The 18828-nt window shown below is 46.1% G+C and overlaps 1 protein-coding gene across 1 annotated transcript in view; it reads right to left on the bottom strand.

The window, feature by feature from the left end:
- The window catches only part of LRRC74A (leucine rich repeat containing 74A), a 28937-nt gene extending 10396 nt beyond the window's left edge, over window positions 1-18541 (bottom strand). The window contains exons 1-10 of the mRNA XM_024192725.1: window positions 18391-18541; window positions 16777-16952; window positions 15654-15761; window positions 14596-14692; window positions 14070-14119; window positions 12172-12253; window positions 9060-9145; window positions 6376-6570; window positions 5912-6007; window positions 2772-2915 (exon numbers count right to left, since the gene is read on the bottom strand). Coding sequence (XP_024048493.1) covers window positions 2772-2915; window positions 5912-6007; window positions 6376-6570; window positions 9060-9145; window positions 12172-12253; window positions 14070-14119; window positions 14596-14692; window positions 15654-15761; window positions 16777-16952; window positions 18391-18541 — 1185 coding nt within the window. The remainder of the gene's footprint in view (window positions 1-2771; window positions 2916-5911; window positions 6008-6375; window positions 6571-9059; window positions 9146-12171; window positions 12254-14069; window positions 14120-14595; window positions 14693-15653; window positions 15762-16776; window positions 16953-18390) is intronic.
- Between the last annotated feature and the right edge of the window lie 287 nt (window positions 18542-18828).

Raw genomic sequence — 18828 nt, 5'->3', positions numbered from 1 at the left:
TCTCAATTACTGAGGGACAATCTACACTCATTACTATATTTGCTTTCCACAAGCTACTTTTAGTATAACTTTTTATGAGTGATGTACCTGAATATTTGGATGCTAATATTTAAACTGTATTATTAAATTTATCAGCCTTAATTTGGGATATTGCAGATTATGTACCATCTGTATTTTATGACTTTTTAAACCAAACTTTGTACTTTTGGATAATTTAAGCATTATACCCAGATGTATATAAACTCTTTCTTTAACCCATGTATTAGATAATTTTAACATTAGCTTTAATAATTTTTTTTTATTCCTGATTCCATGCAGCGAGGAACTAGCATTTTCTTCCTGTAAGCTGCGGTGCTTTTGCACATGCAACCCAAACCAGCTTTGTCTATTTTTGATACCATATTCTACTGCAAACACATGTCGTCTTTGCTGTTCACTCTCATCCCAGGTCTGTGTTGGTCACCAAGATCTGTATGCACAGTGAACAGTTCTCTGTGGCTCTCACCACCTCTCCCATCTTCAGTGCAACCAGCTGTTCCAAGTGCACCCAGGTTGTACACTAGGGCTCCTAACACCTTGTCTAGATCCCAGCACACTTATTCAAAGCCACATATACAGTGTTGCAGAGGCTAACTGGCTAATATTCTGCTTAGCCACTAAGGAATGCAGCCAGGTTAGTAGTAGCAGCCTGGTCGTGAAAACTTTTTTTATCCAGATCACCTTCTTTTTGCAGATACAGACTAACACAGCTGCTACTCTGAAACAGGTCTGATTGTATGATTCTCCTGTCCCAGCAAGGGGGACATCGCCACCTGCTGTCACTTGTAGAAATTACAGGCCTTTGAAAATAGCCAGTTATATAAAGTTTCTGGCAATATGTGTTAATAAATAATATAATATCTTGTATTTATATAGCTTAATCTTGAAGGCTCCAAAAGGGGTCCTATTAAGTTCAACTGGGGTAGTGGGGGTTTTGTGATGATCTGAACTGAGATCCACTGGCATGTTTCAGACAGCTTATCTGACACCCATCAGTTGGACAAGGAAGCAGTACTGTCAGGTGACTATAGAATAGGACTGGGAATCAGAAGAGCTGGTTTATTATTCTCAACTCTGCCACTGACTTGCTGTGTGAAATTAGGCAAGCCATTTAACTTCCTTGTGCCTCAGTTTCCTCATCTGTAAAACAGAGATAATACTGACCCATTTTTGTAAAGTGCTTTGAAATCCTTGGATTAAAGATGTCATACAAAGTCACAGAATTATTATTACTAATGATTTTTAGTCACTACTGACCTGAATGAGATTCAAACCATCAGACTAGAGGTTAAAAAAAAGTTTTTATCTTATTCAGATGTCAGACCCCTATGAGCCATCCAACCCCCAGCCATGTGTTTCCCCTAAAAAACAGAAAGATTTGCTAAGTAATTCTACATGGAATTAAATGTGTGACTATGGAATGCTCCATTCCACAATACAAGAGGAGACTGCGCGGCCTCTTCTGGAGGGTCCTAACTGGCTGAATTTTCTGCTGAGAAGAAAGCTCATCCCTCCCTAAAGTAGCCCAGAGTTTGTGCACTAGGTGTGGAGAGCAACAGAGGGTCCTGTGGCACCTTTAAGACTAACAGAAGTATTGGAGCATAAGCTTTCGTGGGTGAATGCCCACTTCATCAGACGCAAGTAATGGAAATTTCCAGAGGCAGGTATAAATCAGTATGGAGATAACGAGGTTAGTTCAATCAGGGAGGGTGAGGTGCTCTGCTAGCAGTTGAGGTGTGAACACCAAGGGAGGAGAAACTGCTTCTGTAGTTGCATAGCCATTCACAGTCTTTGTTTAATCCTGATCTGATGGTGTCAAATTTGCAAATGAACTGGAGCACAGCAGTTTCTCTTTGGAGTCTGGTCCTGAAGTTTTTTTGCTGTAAGATGGCTACCTTTACATCTGCTATTGTGTGGCCAGGGAGGTTGAAGTGTTCTCCTACAGGTTTTTGTATATTGCCATTCCTGATATCTGACTTGTGTCCATTTATCCTCTTGCGTAGTGACTGTCCAGTTTGGCCAATGTACATAGCAGAGGGGCATTGCTGTCACATGATGGCATATATAACATTGGTGGGCATGCAGGTGAATGAGCCGGTGATGTTGTAGCTGATCTGGTTAGGTCCTGTGATGGTGTTGCTGGTGTAGATATGTGGGCAGAGTTGGCATCGAGGTTTGTTGCATGGGTTGGTTCCTGAGTTAGAGTTGTTATGGTACGATGCGTGGTTGCTGGTGAGAATATGCTTAAGGTTGGCAGGTTGTCTGTGGGTGAGGACTGGCCTGCCTCCCAAGGTCTGTGAAAGTGAGGGATCATTGTCCAGGATGGCTTGTAGATCGCTAATGATGCGTTGGAGAGGTTTAAGCTGAGGACTGTAGGTGATGGCCAGTGGAGTTCTGTTGGTTTCTTTTTTGGGCCTGTCTTGTAGCAGGAGGCTTCTGGGTACACGTCTGGCTCTGTTGATTTGTTTCTTTATTTCCTTGTGTGGGTATCGTAGTTTTGAGAATGCTTGGTGAAGATCTTGTAGGTGTTGGTCTCTGTCTGAGGGGTTGGAGCAGATGCGGTTGTACCTCAGCGCTTGGCTGTAGACGATGGATCGTGTGGTGTGTCTGGGGTGGAAGCTGGAGGCATGAAGGTAGGCGTAGCGGTCGGTGGGTTTTCGGTATAGGGTGGTGTTAACGTGGCCATTGCTTATTTGTGTGGAGAGACTATGGAGCCAATCTGGACTGCTCACCTGAATCAGCGTCATGGGGTCTGGACGCTGTTCAGGCTTCTTGGAGATGAAGCCTCGAACCTCACCATAGATGACATCTAATTCAGGGTGCACCTGACACACCACGTCCAGCAGCTTGAGGAAGCTTCCATTCACAAGCACATTCTAATGTAGGGGAGAGAGGACACCACACTCAGCACAGACATCCCAGCCACATTGTCCAGCCTGCCTGAGGGTTTAATGAAAGCAAGAAACCGCCTATATTAATGAACCCCATCTTATCTCAATATTAACTATGCTCCCCATGCCTCAGACCTTCTTTCCTCCCCACATTTCACTTTAGTGGATCCCACTGGGGGCCCAAGACTCTTCAGTGCTTCAGCCTCTGAGCATATGTTCCCTTTCTTTATCCTCACCACCTATCACCACTTGTGATACACAAAATTTACTTCAGTTTGACACAAGACAAATGCCTATCAAGCTGAAACACATCTGCCATCTTGCTCTAATAGTCGGTCATCAGAAGATTACTGGGAGATGGTCCCCTCCCCACTTGCTCAACATATGACCTGCTCATTATTGCTTGGCTTTCTGCAGAAAAAAAAAATTAAAACTGTGATCTAAAGTCAAAGGGGTTAGTTTCTCCAATAATGTCTCTTTACAGTCCACCCTACAGGGACAGGGGAATCTGGGAGGGGGTTGAGTTTCACCTGACACCTAGAATTTTCAGTGCTTTTCGTAAAACTCTGTTTCATTATGTATATAGCCCTGCGCGGATACACAAATGTGTATCCGAATCCGATCCGCTATCCACAAAAATTATCTGCAGATATCCACATCCACAGATATCTGCGGGTTTGCAGGGCTCTACAGTGGGGGCCTGGCTGAGGCTCCAAGGCATCCCCCCCCCCCCCGCCAGAGCCCAGTTGGGGAGAGCCATGTGGGCAGCTGTGGGGAGCCCGCGTGGAGTCAGGGACCCTCCACCTGCCCTCAGCTGGGCGGGGAACCTGGGGGACGGGGACATGGCCGGGGACTGCTCTCAGCCCGTCACCCGCACCACGAGCAGGTGGAGGGTCCACCACGGCTCCCCACAACTCCCCGGCTGGGCTCCATGCTGTGGAGCTGCCCAGGGGCTGCTTGGGCCCCCCACCCAGGGCAGGTGGAGGGTCTGCTGCGGCTCCCCACAGCTGCCTGCTCTTACTGTGGCTGGGCTGCAGCTCTGAGCCACCCTCCCTCCCCGGCTGGAGCCGGGCCGGGGAGAGCCACACTGGCAGCTTTGGGGAACTGCGGCAGACCCTCCACCTGCCCTGAGCGGGGGACCCAAGCAGCCCCCCACCCAGTGTCCCAGCCCTCTGCCCAGGGTAGGTGGAGGGACCCAGACTCCCCACAGATGCCAGTGTGACTCTCCCCGACCTGGCTCCGGCGGGGAGAGGGGTGGCTCGGAGCTGCAGGCCGGCCACGATAAGAGCCGGGCGGGCAGCTGTGGAGAGCCATGGCAGAGGCCCAAGCAGCCCCCCACCCAGTGTCCCTGCCCCCCAGGCACCCGCCCAGGGCAGGTGAAGGATCCGTGCCATGGTTCCTCACAGCTGCCCGCCCGGCTCTTACCGTCAAAGTCCTGTGCGGATACAAAATTTGTATCCACATCCATGCTGCTATCCGCAGAAATGGTCCATGGATATAAAGCGGATACCCGCAGTTTTGCAGGGCTCTAAGTATGTAGTGTTGGTTAAAGGTTACATATTGGCAGTATCTGGAGACTAAGAGTTTGGTTTTCAGAGATGCTGAGCAGTTGCAGCACTCATTGATTTTGATGGAGTAGTGGGGGCTCAGCATTTCTGAAAATCAAACTTAAGTCAACTATCCCCAGAGCAGTTATAGCAAGGACAGCACTAATACAATATTCTATCTTAAGGTTTTATAGCTACCTGTAGGGGGTAAACCTCAATATTGATGCAAAAATAGTTATTAATTAAATCATTGTAATTGATTTTTATTATATTAGGTTATTACAAACTTGTCTTTGCCTTTACTGAAATTTTTAAGAGACACTTAAAATGATGTTCATACACATGATGCTTGGAGAATATGATTGCTCAAATGCTTGTTAGTTGCTTATTTGATTATATAAAACATCAAGCTAGGTAAGGAGATTCCTGGAGGCCTCTGCTTTCTGTCAGTGTGACAGGCTTCCAAAGCTCAAGGAAAATAATACCATGTTTATTACCCCAAGTGAAGTTACCAATACTCTGAAATTCATCTTGATACCTTCTATTTTGCTTTAGTATTTCATACTATTTTCTTTTATCATATGTTTTAGTATTAGTTATTGTGATTCATGTTTTGTATAGAATATTTGATCTGAGTCTTTACTTGCAATTTGTAAGTGGTAGACTGTGTAAAAGAATGTAAGGAGGATTAATGCTTAGGATGTGTTATCCAGAGATAAACTAAGAAATCAGAAAAATGGCCCTTTTCACCCCTTTCTTCTGCAAAGAAAAGAACCTCTTGGTTTCAATCCCACGCAAAGGATTCTAGAAAAAATTCATATTGAAAATGATTTCTCTTATAGACATTCTAAAGGCTTAGTTCTTCAAGTGATAAGGAAACATTTATGATCGGGAAGCGGTGCGGGCCGAGGGACGTACTGGCTGCCGCTTCCCGCAGCCCCCATTGGCCTGGAGCAGCGAACCGCGGCCACTGGGAGCTGTGATTGGCCGAACCTGCGGGCGCGTCAGGTAAACAAACCGCCAGGGGCTTTCCCTGAACAAGCGGCGGCCCTAGTTTGAGAACCACTGCTCTACTATACTGCCCTGGAAGGTCATATTGTAGCATGAGAAGGGAATTTAGCCTCGAAGGCGAACTCATGCTTTGTCTTCTTTTCTGAGATTGCAGTCAAGGTGGCCAATTACTGCTAACTGTGATGGTGATATGGATAACGATCTACCAGGAACTAGATTGAGACCTCACAACTTCCACTCATGCCATTGAAGAGCTGTTAAATAGTAACTTTTTGTCATTAGTGGCTGGAGCTGAACTGATACAGGTAACCCAGAAGACAAACCTCAAAGAGTTCTGAAAGAGTTTAGCACTAGAATTCAGGTGGCTCCAAAAGGTTCTAATGTATATATTTTGGGACTCTACCAACCCTAACACCCTCTTACTGAGATGTTGATCTCTTCCATCTTGGATTTTGGATTCTTCCTGATGGATGTGACAAGCGCAATGGCACCCTCTACAGTTAGGGGATTATGAGATAGCTGTGGTGGAAGACAAATGGAAAAAAATTAGTAGGAGAATTTCACTTCCTGGTAATGAGTGTGGGTGTATCTCTTTCCCCCTCAGTTTAGACTTTAGGAGGGTCATGGCCCAACTGTGCCTTTTCAACAAGTTTATCTTCATTATCTGTCCATCTTGTCACCTTCCCATTAAACTCTGCAAAGCCAACTACACGAATAGATTCTGGTCACCTCCTTCTTCTCCTCCTTTGCCTGTCTCTTGCTTAGCACAAAACCAATTGCTTTCCATTTCAGCTTAGGCAGCTCATATCAGAGTTTTCCTCGCCCCTTGGCTCAGGGTTTTCCACTCCCTTCCCTTACTCCTAGCCCAATTCAGGCTTCGTCTTTACCTTCAGGATTTTGAGATTTCCATTGACCTCTAGCCCCTTGGCCAGCTTCCCAGCCCCTTCATTGTTGATATGGTTGCTGCTGATATCCAGTTGGACCAGAATGTTGTTGAGTTTGAGAGCTTCTCCAAGGGCCAGAGCCCCTTCATTCCCAAAGCCATTCCATGAGAGGTCAAGTATCTTCAGCGTTCCATTGACCTCCAGAGAGAGAAGAGAAATCACCACTGGCATCACAGCCATTGCAAATCCAGCTGATGCATCAATCTATTCCTCCTGTGAAACCCCCTTTCATGACTGAGGCAGGGAACCAACTGGGGACTTAAGAACTCTGCCTGCTTCTTCACTGTTGTGTTTGCCAGATAGAATTCCACTTATGTCAGTGGCCTCACAGCAGAACCTAGCAAATGCCAGCTGGGGCTCCAGCAGTGTGAGTTTCCTCACAGATGTGACCTACCAGTGCCAGCCCTGAGCACAGTGATGCAAAATTCTTCCCAGCAGTGCTGAGTGGAACTGCACCTGTGTGAGCTAACCAGGGCCAGCCCACAGCCCACTGGTGTGAACTTCCTCCCAGCACTGACGGTCAGTGCCCTCTAGGACTACATTTGTGTGAGCTACCAAATCCTGCCCAGACTTCAGTGATGTGAGCTTCCTCTCAGCACTGCCCTATTATTAGCAGCGGAGACTCCCCACTAAAGGCTTTCTCTCAGGGGTGCCCTTTATGCTAGAGTGCGTAGTCCTTTACATGCTATTCTGAAAATAGGTGATTATGAAAAGGCCAAGCAGCACCCATGAAGCAGTACATTGGAGAGGGAGGTGCTGTGCCTGAATAGATTCATAGATTCATAGATTCTAGGACTGGAAGGGACCTCGAGAGGTCATCAAGTCCAGTCTCCTGCCCTCATGGCAGGACCAAATACTGTCTAGACCATCCCTGATAGACATTTATCTAACCTACTCTTAAATATCTCCAGAGATGGAGACTCCACAACCTCCCTAGGCAATTTATTCCAGTGTTTAACCACTCTGACAGTTAGGAACTTTTTCCTAATGGCCAACCTAAACCTCCCTTGCTGCAGTTTAAGCCCATTGCTTCTTGTTCTATCCTTAGAGGCTAAGGTGAACAAGTTTTCTTACTCCTCCTTATGACACCCTTTTAGATACCTGAAAACTGCTATCATGTCCCCTCTCAGTCTTCTCTTTTCCAAACTAAACAAACCCAATTCTTTCAGCCTTCCTTCATAGGTCATGTTCTCAAGACCTTTAATCATTCTTGTTGCTCTTCTCTGGACCCTCTCCAATTTCTCCACATCTTTCTTGAAATGCTGTGCCCAGAACTGGACACAATACTCCAGTTGAGGCCTAACCAGCGCAGAGTAGAGCGGAAGAATGACTTCTTGTGTCTTGCTCACAACACACCTGTTAATGCATCCCAGAATCATGTTTGCTTTTTTTGCAACAGCATCACACTGTTGACTCATATTTAGCTTGTGGTCCACTATAACCCCTAGATCCCTTTCTGCTGTACTCCTTCCTAGACAGTCTCTTCCCATTCTGTATGTGTGAAACTGATTGTTCCTTCCTAAGTGGAGCACTTTGCATTTGCCTTTGTTAAACTTCATCCTGTTTGCCTCAGACTATTTCTCCAATTTGTCCAGATCATTTTGAATTATGACCCTATCCTCCAAAGCAGTTGCAATCCCTCCCAATTTAGTATCATCCGCAAACTTAATAACTGTACTTTCTATGCCAATATCTAAGTCATTGATGAAGATATTGAACAGAGCCGGTCCCAAAACAGACCCCTGCAGAACCCCACTTGTTATACCTTTCCAGCAGGATTGGGAACCATTAATAACTACTCTCTGAGTACGGTTATTCAGCCAGTTATGCACCCACCTTATAGTAGCCCCATCTAAGTGGTATTTGCCTAGTTTATTGATAAGAATATCATGCAAGACCATATCGAATGCCTTACTAAAGTCTATGTATACCACATCCACTGCTTCTCCCTTATCCACAAGACTCGTTAAACTATCAAAGAAAGCTATCAGATTGGTTTGACATGATTTGTTCTTTACAAATCCATGCTGGCTATTCCCTATCACCTTACCACCTTCCAAGTGTTTGCAGATGATTTCCTTAATTACTTGCTCCATTACCTTCCCTTGCACATAAGTTAAACTAACTGGTCTGTAGTATCCTGGGTTGTTTTTATTTCCCTTTTCATGAATCATGTTAGCCATTACGTCATCATCAGACAGACTTTGGCTCAGGGATGTGTGATGTTTGAGAGAGTGGGTAGGGAGGGGAATCTGTGCCTCTGCCCAATGAGGGATCTCTGAAGCAGATTAATCTAAAGTAAACTAAAGCTTGACAGGTGAGAAGCCTAGATGAGGGGTCACTGGGAGTATGTGTCATAGAAGACCCCTTTGTCAGAGGAGGGTATGGATGGGAGTATCTGTTGTTTCTCTGTTGCTTGGTTTTCAGTGTTGCCTAAAGTTGACCCCTCTGTAAAATTAGAGGGGCATAGGTTATTGGCAAACACAGGAAGTTGAATGGCTAGTGATGATATAAAAGAACCATTAGCAGAACAAGGGCAGATCAGTGCTTCAGCCAGGACATGCCAACCTTCCAAGCTCAGCTAACAATCAGGGTTAGGCGTATCACTGTTCAGGAGGGAGGCTTACTCTGAGACCAGCACCCAATGCCACAGCCCCCTTCATCCGCAAGTGGTTCCAGCTCAGGTTCAGAAACTCCAGTGCTTCATTGTTGGCTGAGGAAGAGGAAAAGAGATGTTAGCTGAAGGAGAATGAACAGAAATGCATTTTAAAAGGCACTAGAGATTCATGTTATTGAAGGAGTAGGGAGACATGAGGTAATCCCAGGCACACACCATACAATACATGCTACAAATGAACACATATAGAGAAATAATATAGCTAGACACATGTGGTAAGCATGCTCACAGACAGACTCACACAGTCTCTCTCTCACTCAACCACACCCACATACACTTGCAGTTACTACACACAGAGCTGCATACAGATACATGTACAAATACATGCAAATATATTCATACAAAAGACGCTCCACTTCTCCACCTCCCAAGACACTAGACACAGACTGCAGAAACAGGCTACAGACACTATTAGGGATCTTAAAGGAATAATAACACATCCTATATTAGAGAAACAACCTGCTGTTGCTACCCTCCGTATTGATTCCACACTCGACACTACTGCTGCCATCCCCACTAATAACACCCCCATCACTGATACATGATAGTGATACCAGGGACCACTGCCCCTTCCTCCAGTGGGAATCTGATAGTGGCCTGAGCACCAAATACTCCTCTTGTAAGGTGTGTGTGACAGACTGACAATTTCCTGCAATGTCATGAATGAACTTTATTCATTTAAGTTAAACCTTATTAAATTAGATTCAATACCTTTGTGGTCCATTGTATTAAATATGCAGTTGTGTATGTGTTAGTGGGGAATTGTCTGTAACTTCTCTAAGGAGACTGACTAATGCCTTGTATGGAAGGGATTAGAAACTTCAAAGGGCCTTTTGGAATAATACATGTAGAGTGGATTTCCTAGGAAGTACCGGGGATTAAGGGGAATGCAAATGACCTACTTGGAATCCATCCTTTTGAGCCCTGTCCAGGGAGGAAAACCCATTGTCTACTAATTACCTGCTCCTGGAAATTCCCGATCAAAGACCCCTGAACTGTATAAAGGGTGGACTAAACATGTTATGAGTGTGCTTGTTCTGAGCTGAAGCTGCGATGAATTTGAAACCACAAAAAAAAAAACCTGGTGGAGATTGAAGGATTGCTCCTGCCAGAGGCCATGTAAGGGTTGGGGTGATCTCTGATAAAATGATTGGCATGCATGTAGGTTCTTCTATTGTTTTTAATGTTTTCTCTGTAATGCTTTGACCTTAAGAATCAAATAGGTTTGCTCAGAAAGAACTGTATGGTAACTTATAGCTGTGGGCAGTCACACCGTTAACCATCTCCGAAGAGAAAGCAAGCGTGTGTGCTTGGGCAGCCTGTTTCTACCTGGTAGTAGCTCAGTCAGAACGGAGTGAGATACAGGAAAGACAACAGCTGGGGAGCTGGAGGCCTGGGAGAGGGTGCCCTTGTTGGACCGCTGAGGGGAAATACAGGTGCAGTTGCCCTGAGCTGTGACAGTGTGCAGTGGAGCTCTCTGAGTTGGTAGCTGGTCCTGTGAGGCCCAACGGTGCTCTGTACAAGGGGAGAGCGTGAAATTGCCTATGCTCCAGATGCTTTTTGGAGCAGGGCAGGCCCAGCAACATTCTGAGGGCTATCAACCTGATCAGAAAAGCAGAGATGCCACTGAAGAGCAGCTTAAGTTCCAGAGCCCGGATTCCTCCACCAAACAATTGCTAAGAGACCAAGAAAAAAGGGTTGCTACAGATCCATCAACAACATGAACTGACTTGCAGCAGGTGAAACCTGCCTCTGTTTTAACTCTAGCCAGAGTCTCCGTGCTCACCAGAGAATCTGAAGAGCAGAGAATATGTTGGTGATGCAGGGTACATCTCCACTTCGAGCTGGAGGTGTAATTTTCAGCTCGAGGAGGCAGAAGAACACAGTTTCTCTGGCTTATGCAAAGAACATATTACACTGGACGGGTGAGGGAAGGGAGATGGTTAATACTAGTGGACGCTCACTTTCTGTAACAGGTGGGTGGGATTCTCCCTCCTACACACACAAAAAAGCAAGACGCACTCTGCCTGCAGCTGATTAGCAAACAAATAGAAATTCAACCCTTTGTGTCAGATATACACAGCTGTATGTGTGCCTGTGCCAGTCCAGCTGCAACGCATGGCACATGGTGGCAATTTTATTCAGGGTAGGATGTGTGTGAATCCATTAGTGCTGTGTGTGAATCCATTAGTGAGAGAGGAGTCCTGCTACAGTGTTGGGAAATGACCTCTGATTGGGGCGAGAGGCTGGCTGCCAACAAGTTCTTGTCTGATTTTATGATGATTCTCCATGTTTGGATCCCAGCAGCTGGCAGGTTTGTCCAACTTTAAAAAAATCTATTAAAAATGGTTTTTTAAAGATCTTTTCATTTTGTGCCTCAGTGGAGCTAGAAGGAAGGACATTTATTTCCATGGGAGAGCTGGGCTCAGACACAGCTTCTGCTTGCTCTGTGAGGGCCCCTGTTTATCTTTAGACCCCATTTTCCCACTGGATTAAATGAGGCACAAACACAGTCCCTTCTCACTCATCACAGGATTGAATTTATCGGTCTTCTAAAGACCCGGGCTGATCTTAATAGTAAATCCATGATGGTGGAAACACTGAATCAGGAAAATGAAAGTGTTATTTGGACCAAAGAAAGGATTTCAGTATAGTTTAAGGGAGCACTGTGTGGTTAAAAAGCATACATTTGCTGTCAAGAGGCCACTGTGATAGATAGGCAGAAATGCTAAGAGAAAGAGAGAGATTTGTAAAGGTCTTTCCCTGTGACACTATTAGCACCCGAGATTTGGATTTTGGCAGATTGAGAAGTCTCAGCCCCAAGGAAGTTGAGAGAGTCACCCAAAGCGATATGGAGTTAAGGGTGAATCAGTGGCCAAGCCAGGAGGGTTAGCTCTCAGTCCTTTATAGTAGCCATCAGGCCCCACAACCTTCTTGCGGTAAAATGTAAGAAAAGTGGTGGATTCACTTCTGCATCAGGGCTGGCCCCCAGAGGTCTCTAAGGGAAAGGATGCCTGTACTGACTGCCCAGCTGGCTCTGTGGAAGTAATGAGTGGAGTTACCCAACATCTGTCCCAGATGCTCTCCTCCCTTCTCAGAGAACTCATTGTGGCTGAGGTCCAGCTCCTTCACTCGGTAATTGCCCTATGGATAGAAATGATGCAGAGAGAATCAGATCTTCCATCCAGCTGCAGTCAGCTGCCATCCTAAGACCCCAGAAGAGAATGAAATATAGGCTCTCAACTATTCAAGTGCACAGCAGTTTGTCAGCACGGAGATAAAGGATTATGATTCCCAGAACAAAGCAGGTTTGTCTGTCTTTTAACATTGTATTTTTTCCTCATGAAACAGAGGAGTCAAAGCAGCTAGGCACAGTAATAACAAATGCTGTTCAAACTTCACTCTCAGGGCATGTCTTCACTACCCGCCGATCCGGCGGGTAGCAATCGGTCTATCGGGGATCAACTTACCGCGTCTAGTGAAGACGCGGTAAAATCGATCCCTGATCGCTCTGCCGTCGACTCCGGAAATCCACCTCGGCAAGAGGCGGCAGCGGAGTCGGCGGCAGCGCGGCAGCGGTCGACTTTCCGCGTCCTCACCGCCAGGTAAGCCGACCTAAAATACGCAACTTCAGCTACGGTATTCACGTAGCTGAAGTTGCGTATCTTAGGTCGGACCCCCGCTGTAGTGTAGACCCAGCCTCACACTCTGTTTATGGACCCAGTCCTGTTCTGCAGCACACCCTGCTATTCCAGTTCGGTCCCCATATTCCTCCTCTACCAATGCGCCTCATTCCAATCCTGACCTATAGCACTTTGTGTTACACATTCAGATCCTGGGCAGAAATGTCCAGTGCTGCCAAATTGTGTAATGGTTTTTGTGATAGAGACTAAACTGAGAAAGGCACTACGCTTCTTTTTACTTGTGACTTTCAAAATGATTTAAAATCAGACCACTTATGTTTCTTGAAAGCTTTGCATCCCCAAAATCCTCTTCTGTACTCCTGTTACGCACTCCAGAGGGTTCGTCTCCTAGCCAGACCCCAAGAGTTATCCTGAGAACACATTAACCTGGTACACACTTCTCCATGTCCTCCTAGCCTGTCTCCTTTCTAAAGCGAGTGACAAGCATTCACCAGACTTATGTCAGGAAATCATGTGGGCACTAGTTGGTGGGAATCAAATCAAGTAAGTAAGGGCTTTAAAATGGGGAGAGCCCTTAATTAAGGCTACAATTTTATCACAGCTATTTTTAGTAAAAGTCATGGACAGGTCATGGGCAATAACCAAAAAGTCATGGCCTGTGTCCTGTCCATGATTTTTACTAAAAATACCCCTAACAAAATCTTAGGTGCTAGGGAGGGTAGGTGCTCCTGCGGATGCTGCGGGGGACGTTCCGGGGGATGCTGCTGCTCCGGGGGCGTGGGGGTGGCGTCCAGGGCCCCGCTGCTGCTGGGGTGGGATGGCCTGGGGCCCTGCCAATGCTGTTGCTGGTGGGGGGCAGCTTGGGGCCCCGCTGCTGCTGCTGCTGGGGGTGGAGTGGCCCAGGGCTCCGCCAACGCTGCTGCTGGGGTTGGGGTGGCCCAGGGCTCCACCGCTGCCCGGGGCCCTGCTGCCACTGATGTTGGGGGGGTGGCCCAGGGCACTGCTGCTGCTCCTGGAGAGCTGCTCCAGGGCAGCACCCGGGACCAGCTGCCTGGGGCCACCTGAGCAGTGGCCAGTGCAGCTGACGCCAGGGCTGCCCCAGCTGCTCGGGCGGCCCTGGGGTCAGCCGCACCGGCTGCTGCAGAAGTCATGGAGGTCCTGGAATGTCACGGAATCTGTGACTTCCGTGACCTCCGTGAAAGTTTTGCAGCCTTACCCTTAATACATATAGGACTGTGAATGGTTCTGTGCAGAAACCTGCTTCCTGCCAGGCCCACTCTCCCCTCCACCTCCTCCCTGCTTGGCAAGTTACTTACCACTAGTGCCTCGGCGAAGTACTGTGCAGTTTCCTCCCTAAAGTTGTTTCCTGCAGAGGAGAAGCATGTGTTAACAGAGCCCAAAGGTCTCCTTTGTGACATTGCATTGTGTCTGGGAGAACTTCCTGGGCTGGCTGGCATGGCATCCCATAATAATGAAGAACAAATAGGGTTGAAAGAGGTTACCTCCACACTTTCTCTTCTTTTGACTTTCTTACTAGTGTTGTCTTAGGACCCACAGAGCACTCAGACATTGCCTAGCTGAGGGCCATACCGAAATTGCTCAGAGGTGGCTGTAGTTCAGAGGTGCTCTATGTATACAGGGCCAGATCCTTATTTTGGTATGAATATAAGTATAAATCTAGACTTCAATGCAGTTACTCTGGATTTACACCAGAGTACATATACATGAAAGCAGAATCTGGCCTAGTCTATAACGTGCTTTCAGGATGAGAAGAGCTATAGAAGTGAAAATATTATCATATCAATCTCCTACTCCGCCACTTCTTATAATATATGGACCCACCTGAGAGCTGAACAGCCCGGAGACTAGAAATATTATCCAGGAACATCCTGGAGATGGCTTCCGCTCCTTCTGTGCCAATGTGGTTATTGGAGATGTTCTGAAAGGGAAGTATCAAGCATATGAAAGGAAACCCCCCTCCCCAGAATGGAGCTGCTTTTATTGTTGTTTGTGGCTGAATGTGCAAGAAAGGCCAAGAGAATCCAAGACCAGCAGGACAGAGGCACTAGTCAGGCAGGGTCACTCCTAGACAGTAATTAAAACCAAAGTTTTCCTTCTTTTTTGATACTTGTATGTGCAACCTCAGCTCCTTCGTAATAGGAGCAAAACTCCAGAGCCAACAACTTCACTGAGGTCTTGGTCTTCAATGAACCAGCAGTTACTTTGTCAAAGATCTTCTTTGACGCAACACAAAGCTCAAGACCTTACAAAATCCATTCCATATGCCCTCAATTTTGGATACTGGAAACGTTACTCAGATCATATATAAAAAAGTAATTTCGTATTCCTCTCTTAGTCTGTTCAGAACGGCTTCCACATACCCTGTTGGAGCACGAAAGTCTCCGATACAGAACATTTTCTCCATTGGCTAACCATACTGTAGAAGGATTTATTTATGAGAAATCATTTTGTGTGTTTCTGTAAATTAACTAAATAATTCCATAGCGCTGGTGAGCCCATCATGCTCTCACTATTTTGCTTTTCTGCGGCTCATACTTTTTAAACTAGAGGGGCACAAAAATTATGACATTCAGAATGTGAATTTTTTTGTGAGGAGGCAATTAGAACTTGGAAACTAATTAACTGATTTTCTTGAAACTCAGAAAATTCAAAATTTCCTCAGATATTTTGTGCAGAAAATCTGAGGCAGATACAATTGTTTTATATTAAAAATGCAGCATATGATTTGGTACAGCACAAGGTAGGGATACGAGAACTGAGAGATCAATGGTCTGACCCAGTAAGGAAGGATACTGGATGAGATGACTAATGGTGGGAGCTTGTATGTCTCCTATATTGCCATGTTCCAGTGTGTTAGAACTAGGAGGAAAATTGAATACCAGCTCTTGAATGTAGCAGTTCTCTCGCAGCATCTGTACCAGACACATGACTCCTTCAGCCAGGATCCAGTTATCTTCCAGCTCCAGATGAGTGATGGTTGTGTTGGACTAAAACAGCCCAAACAAGACAGAGAGAGACAGAGAATTGCTGGAATGTTAGTGAAATGGGCAATGTCCTTGGTGTAATTTACACAGTCCCTGTATATCTCCCATATAAGGCACTGCAGGAACTGTGCCTAACATAACTGTGGTCAGTGAAAAAGGGCAGAGCTGGGGCTGAGGGTGCTGGGACATGAAAGAGACTTGGTTAAGTGGTGTAGCTTCCAAGTGACTCATGCTCTGCACTGCTATTATGGGAGAACCAGGTTCAATTCCCAATCTTAGGTTCCCTGGGCCTGCCCAGTGGTTAGCAGAGAACCAGGGTTGGGGTATCAATCTTGCTGTCTTACTCCCTGGGCCTGTAAGGGGTAGGAGTGCTGGAAAATCAGGCCCTGTGGGGGCTTGTAGGACCCTTCTACAGTCAGCAAAGAGGTTCCTTTTTATGGTTGGAAGGTTAGTGGCTGCAACAGCTTTGATAAATTAATAAGTCACCAGAGCCAGATGGTATTCACCAAAGAGTTCTGAAGGAACTCAAATATGAAATTGCAGAACTACTAACTGTGATATGTAACCTATCATTTAAATTGGATTCTGTACCAGATGACTGGAGGATAGCTAATGGCACTAATTTTTAAAAAAAGGCTCCAGAGGTGATCCTGGCAATTACAGGCCAATAAGCCTAACTTCTGTACCAGGAAAACTGGTTGAAACTATAGTAAAGAACAGAATGATCAGACACGCAGATGAACACGATTTGTTGGGGAAGAGTCAACATGGCTTTTGTAAAGGGAAATCATGCCTCACCGATCTATTAGACCATTGGTCTGACCCAGTATGGTGGTTCTTATGTTCTGTGTAGAGGGTTAGAAATGGTGGGGTTTCTCAGGGCTCCTGCAAGGATAATGTAGATTTACCCACCCCTCCCCACACACACTAAATAATAGCCTCCAAAATTTGGAGAGGCCTGGTATGCCTGTTGGCTTTGAGTTGACACCACTACTTCCATCCTTGATCAGGTACTCACCACCAGTGCGATGGCAATGGCTTTGGCACCTTGGGGTCCTAGACCATGATGGTTCAGGTTCATGTAAGGCTCCTCCATGTTCCGAAGGAAGTAAGAGACAGGCACCACCCCCACCAGTTTGCAAGCTTCTAGATATAGCTCTGCACCCTTCATGGTTGCAAAGGACCTCTCGGTATCTATAGAAACAAAGGGGGTTTGTGAGCAGTGTACTCAGTGTCCCGTCTCTCTTCCCCCCCTCACTGCAGCTATTTCTTCACCTGCAGAGGGAACTGGTTGATTCCTTGCTGGGGTCCATAGGTTACCTCATGAGGAAGGGCTGGAAGACATGAGCCTAGCAACCCCCCAGAAGAGTCAAGCTAGTAAGAATCTCTGTGCATTTCTCCCTTTTGCCCAGGGCTGGCCTTGCAATTTGATGGAAGGAGAGATTAGGATCATGTGAGAAGTTCTCTCCCCCTCAACTGTGATGATGGGGTAGACTGGGACAGCCCAAGAGTCGCCAGGCTTGCAGGGAGCCAAGAAGCCACTTGTGCTTTTTGTGCTCATGAGACCCTCACTCCGCATGTTTTCAGATTCATGAGTCAAATTCAACTTTTCAGTCAACAGGCCACGCCAGATTCATGGGCTGGGTTTTTTGTGGCTGGCCTATGTCTAATTTTGCCTTGTTGAGCTAAGCTGAGGGCAAATGGAATTCCACAGGATAAGAATAAGATCTCTGCTCTTAAGGACATCTGTTTCTGGGACAACTTATCCTGAACCCACTCCTTCTATGTTTGACCGTCAGAAACATGCTTTGGTTTCTAATGTCTAACTCCAGAAACCTGGAATGTGACTAAATCATTCCAGGTCTAAACAAGCACTTCTGACATGAGGCAAGGAAGCCTTATTTTATTTATCATAAGTGAAGCCTATGGCAGATGATGCCAGAGGAGACTGGTCAACCCGCAGCACATTGGCTTACAAATGGCAGAAAGAAACTGTGCGTTTTCATCATCTTGGCCACTGGAAGTTGCTGACACAGCTGCAGTAGAACAGGCCAGGACAGCTGATGGCTGCATTTCCGTAAAAACCTGTCATTTGGACTTTCTTCATCAAACCTAGTATTTAGAGGTTGTATTCTCCATATTGCTATATTTATGCAATGGTTTAACCTCAGCACAAACTCCACTCTAGTTAAAGTACTTTTGCCAGTTATATTTGAGGACTCTCCCAAACATCTCCTTTTCTTAGATTCTTCTGGGTTTTAATTTTCTTTCTCCTTTCAATTTATAGTACATTAACAAAGTGCCGATCCTAGGCTCCAGACATCTTTGCCATATATAAAAATGTGAGCAGAGTTTGATTAACCAGCCATTTACTAGCTACAGGGCTAAACCCACTAGCTAGAGAATGATACTAAATATAAGAGGGGCTCCACCAGCATGATCTAGAGACAGAGCCCTTGGTGAGAAGTTCACCCTTTTCCTACCCATACTGCTGGAAAACGGGAAGAGTGCTGGGATTCCTAATAGGGCAGTGTCCTTGGTCCCTGCTCAGGGACTCCACTTCTTGTTAAAAGGTGCTGCACTGACTGTGAAGGAAAGGGTTTAGTTGGAAGCGTGGCCAGCAAATGCTCACCTTCAATCTCTAGGTCTGTGTCAGAGCTATCTGCTCTCATCTTTTCCTCTGCTGGGCTGTTGGATTGGTCAGCAAGCAACAGGGATTCCACAGACAGGCTGCCCTCAGACATCTCCTCATTCTGGTCTGGAATGAAACTGATCTGCTTCATTCTGTGAATGCAAACTTAAAGCATACGCAACATCCCACAAGACACTGCAGAGAGAACCTTTTTCTCCCTTCACTGAATCCCAGGGCCCCCTTAAAAATGTTTCAGGTACTTTCTTCCTCAGCCCCAAATCTATGTGCATCCCTCCACTGCACTATACTTACTTGGAAGCTGTCACTGGTGTATGGATGTTCTCACTTGAGCAGTTGGAGGTGCCTGGACTCCCAATGGACTCCCATCTTTTAGAGCAAATTCTCCAATAAGCCAGAAGCCCACGTTTATGAAGGGCT

The sequence above is a fragment of the Terrapene carolina genome, unplaced genomic scaffold (assembly GCF_002925995.2).
Source record: "Terrapene carolina triunguis isolate 2854851 unplaced genomic scaffold, T_m_triunguis-2.0 Scaffold96, whole genome shotgun sequence".
Taxonomy (NCBI): Eukaryota; Metazoa; Chordata; order Testudines; family Emydidae; genus Terrapene; species Terrapene triunguis.
Note: the sequence above shows the minus strand (reverse complement) of the source record. Positions and strands in the feature narration are given on the sequence as shown.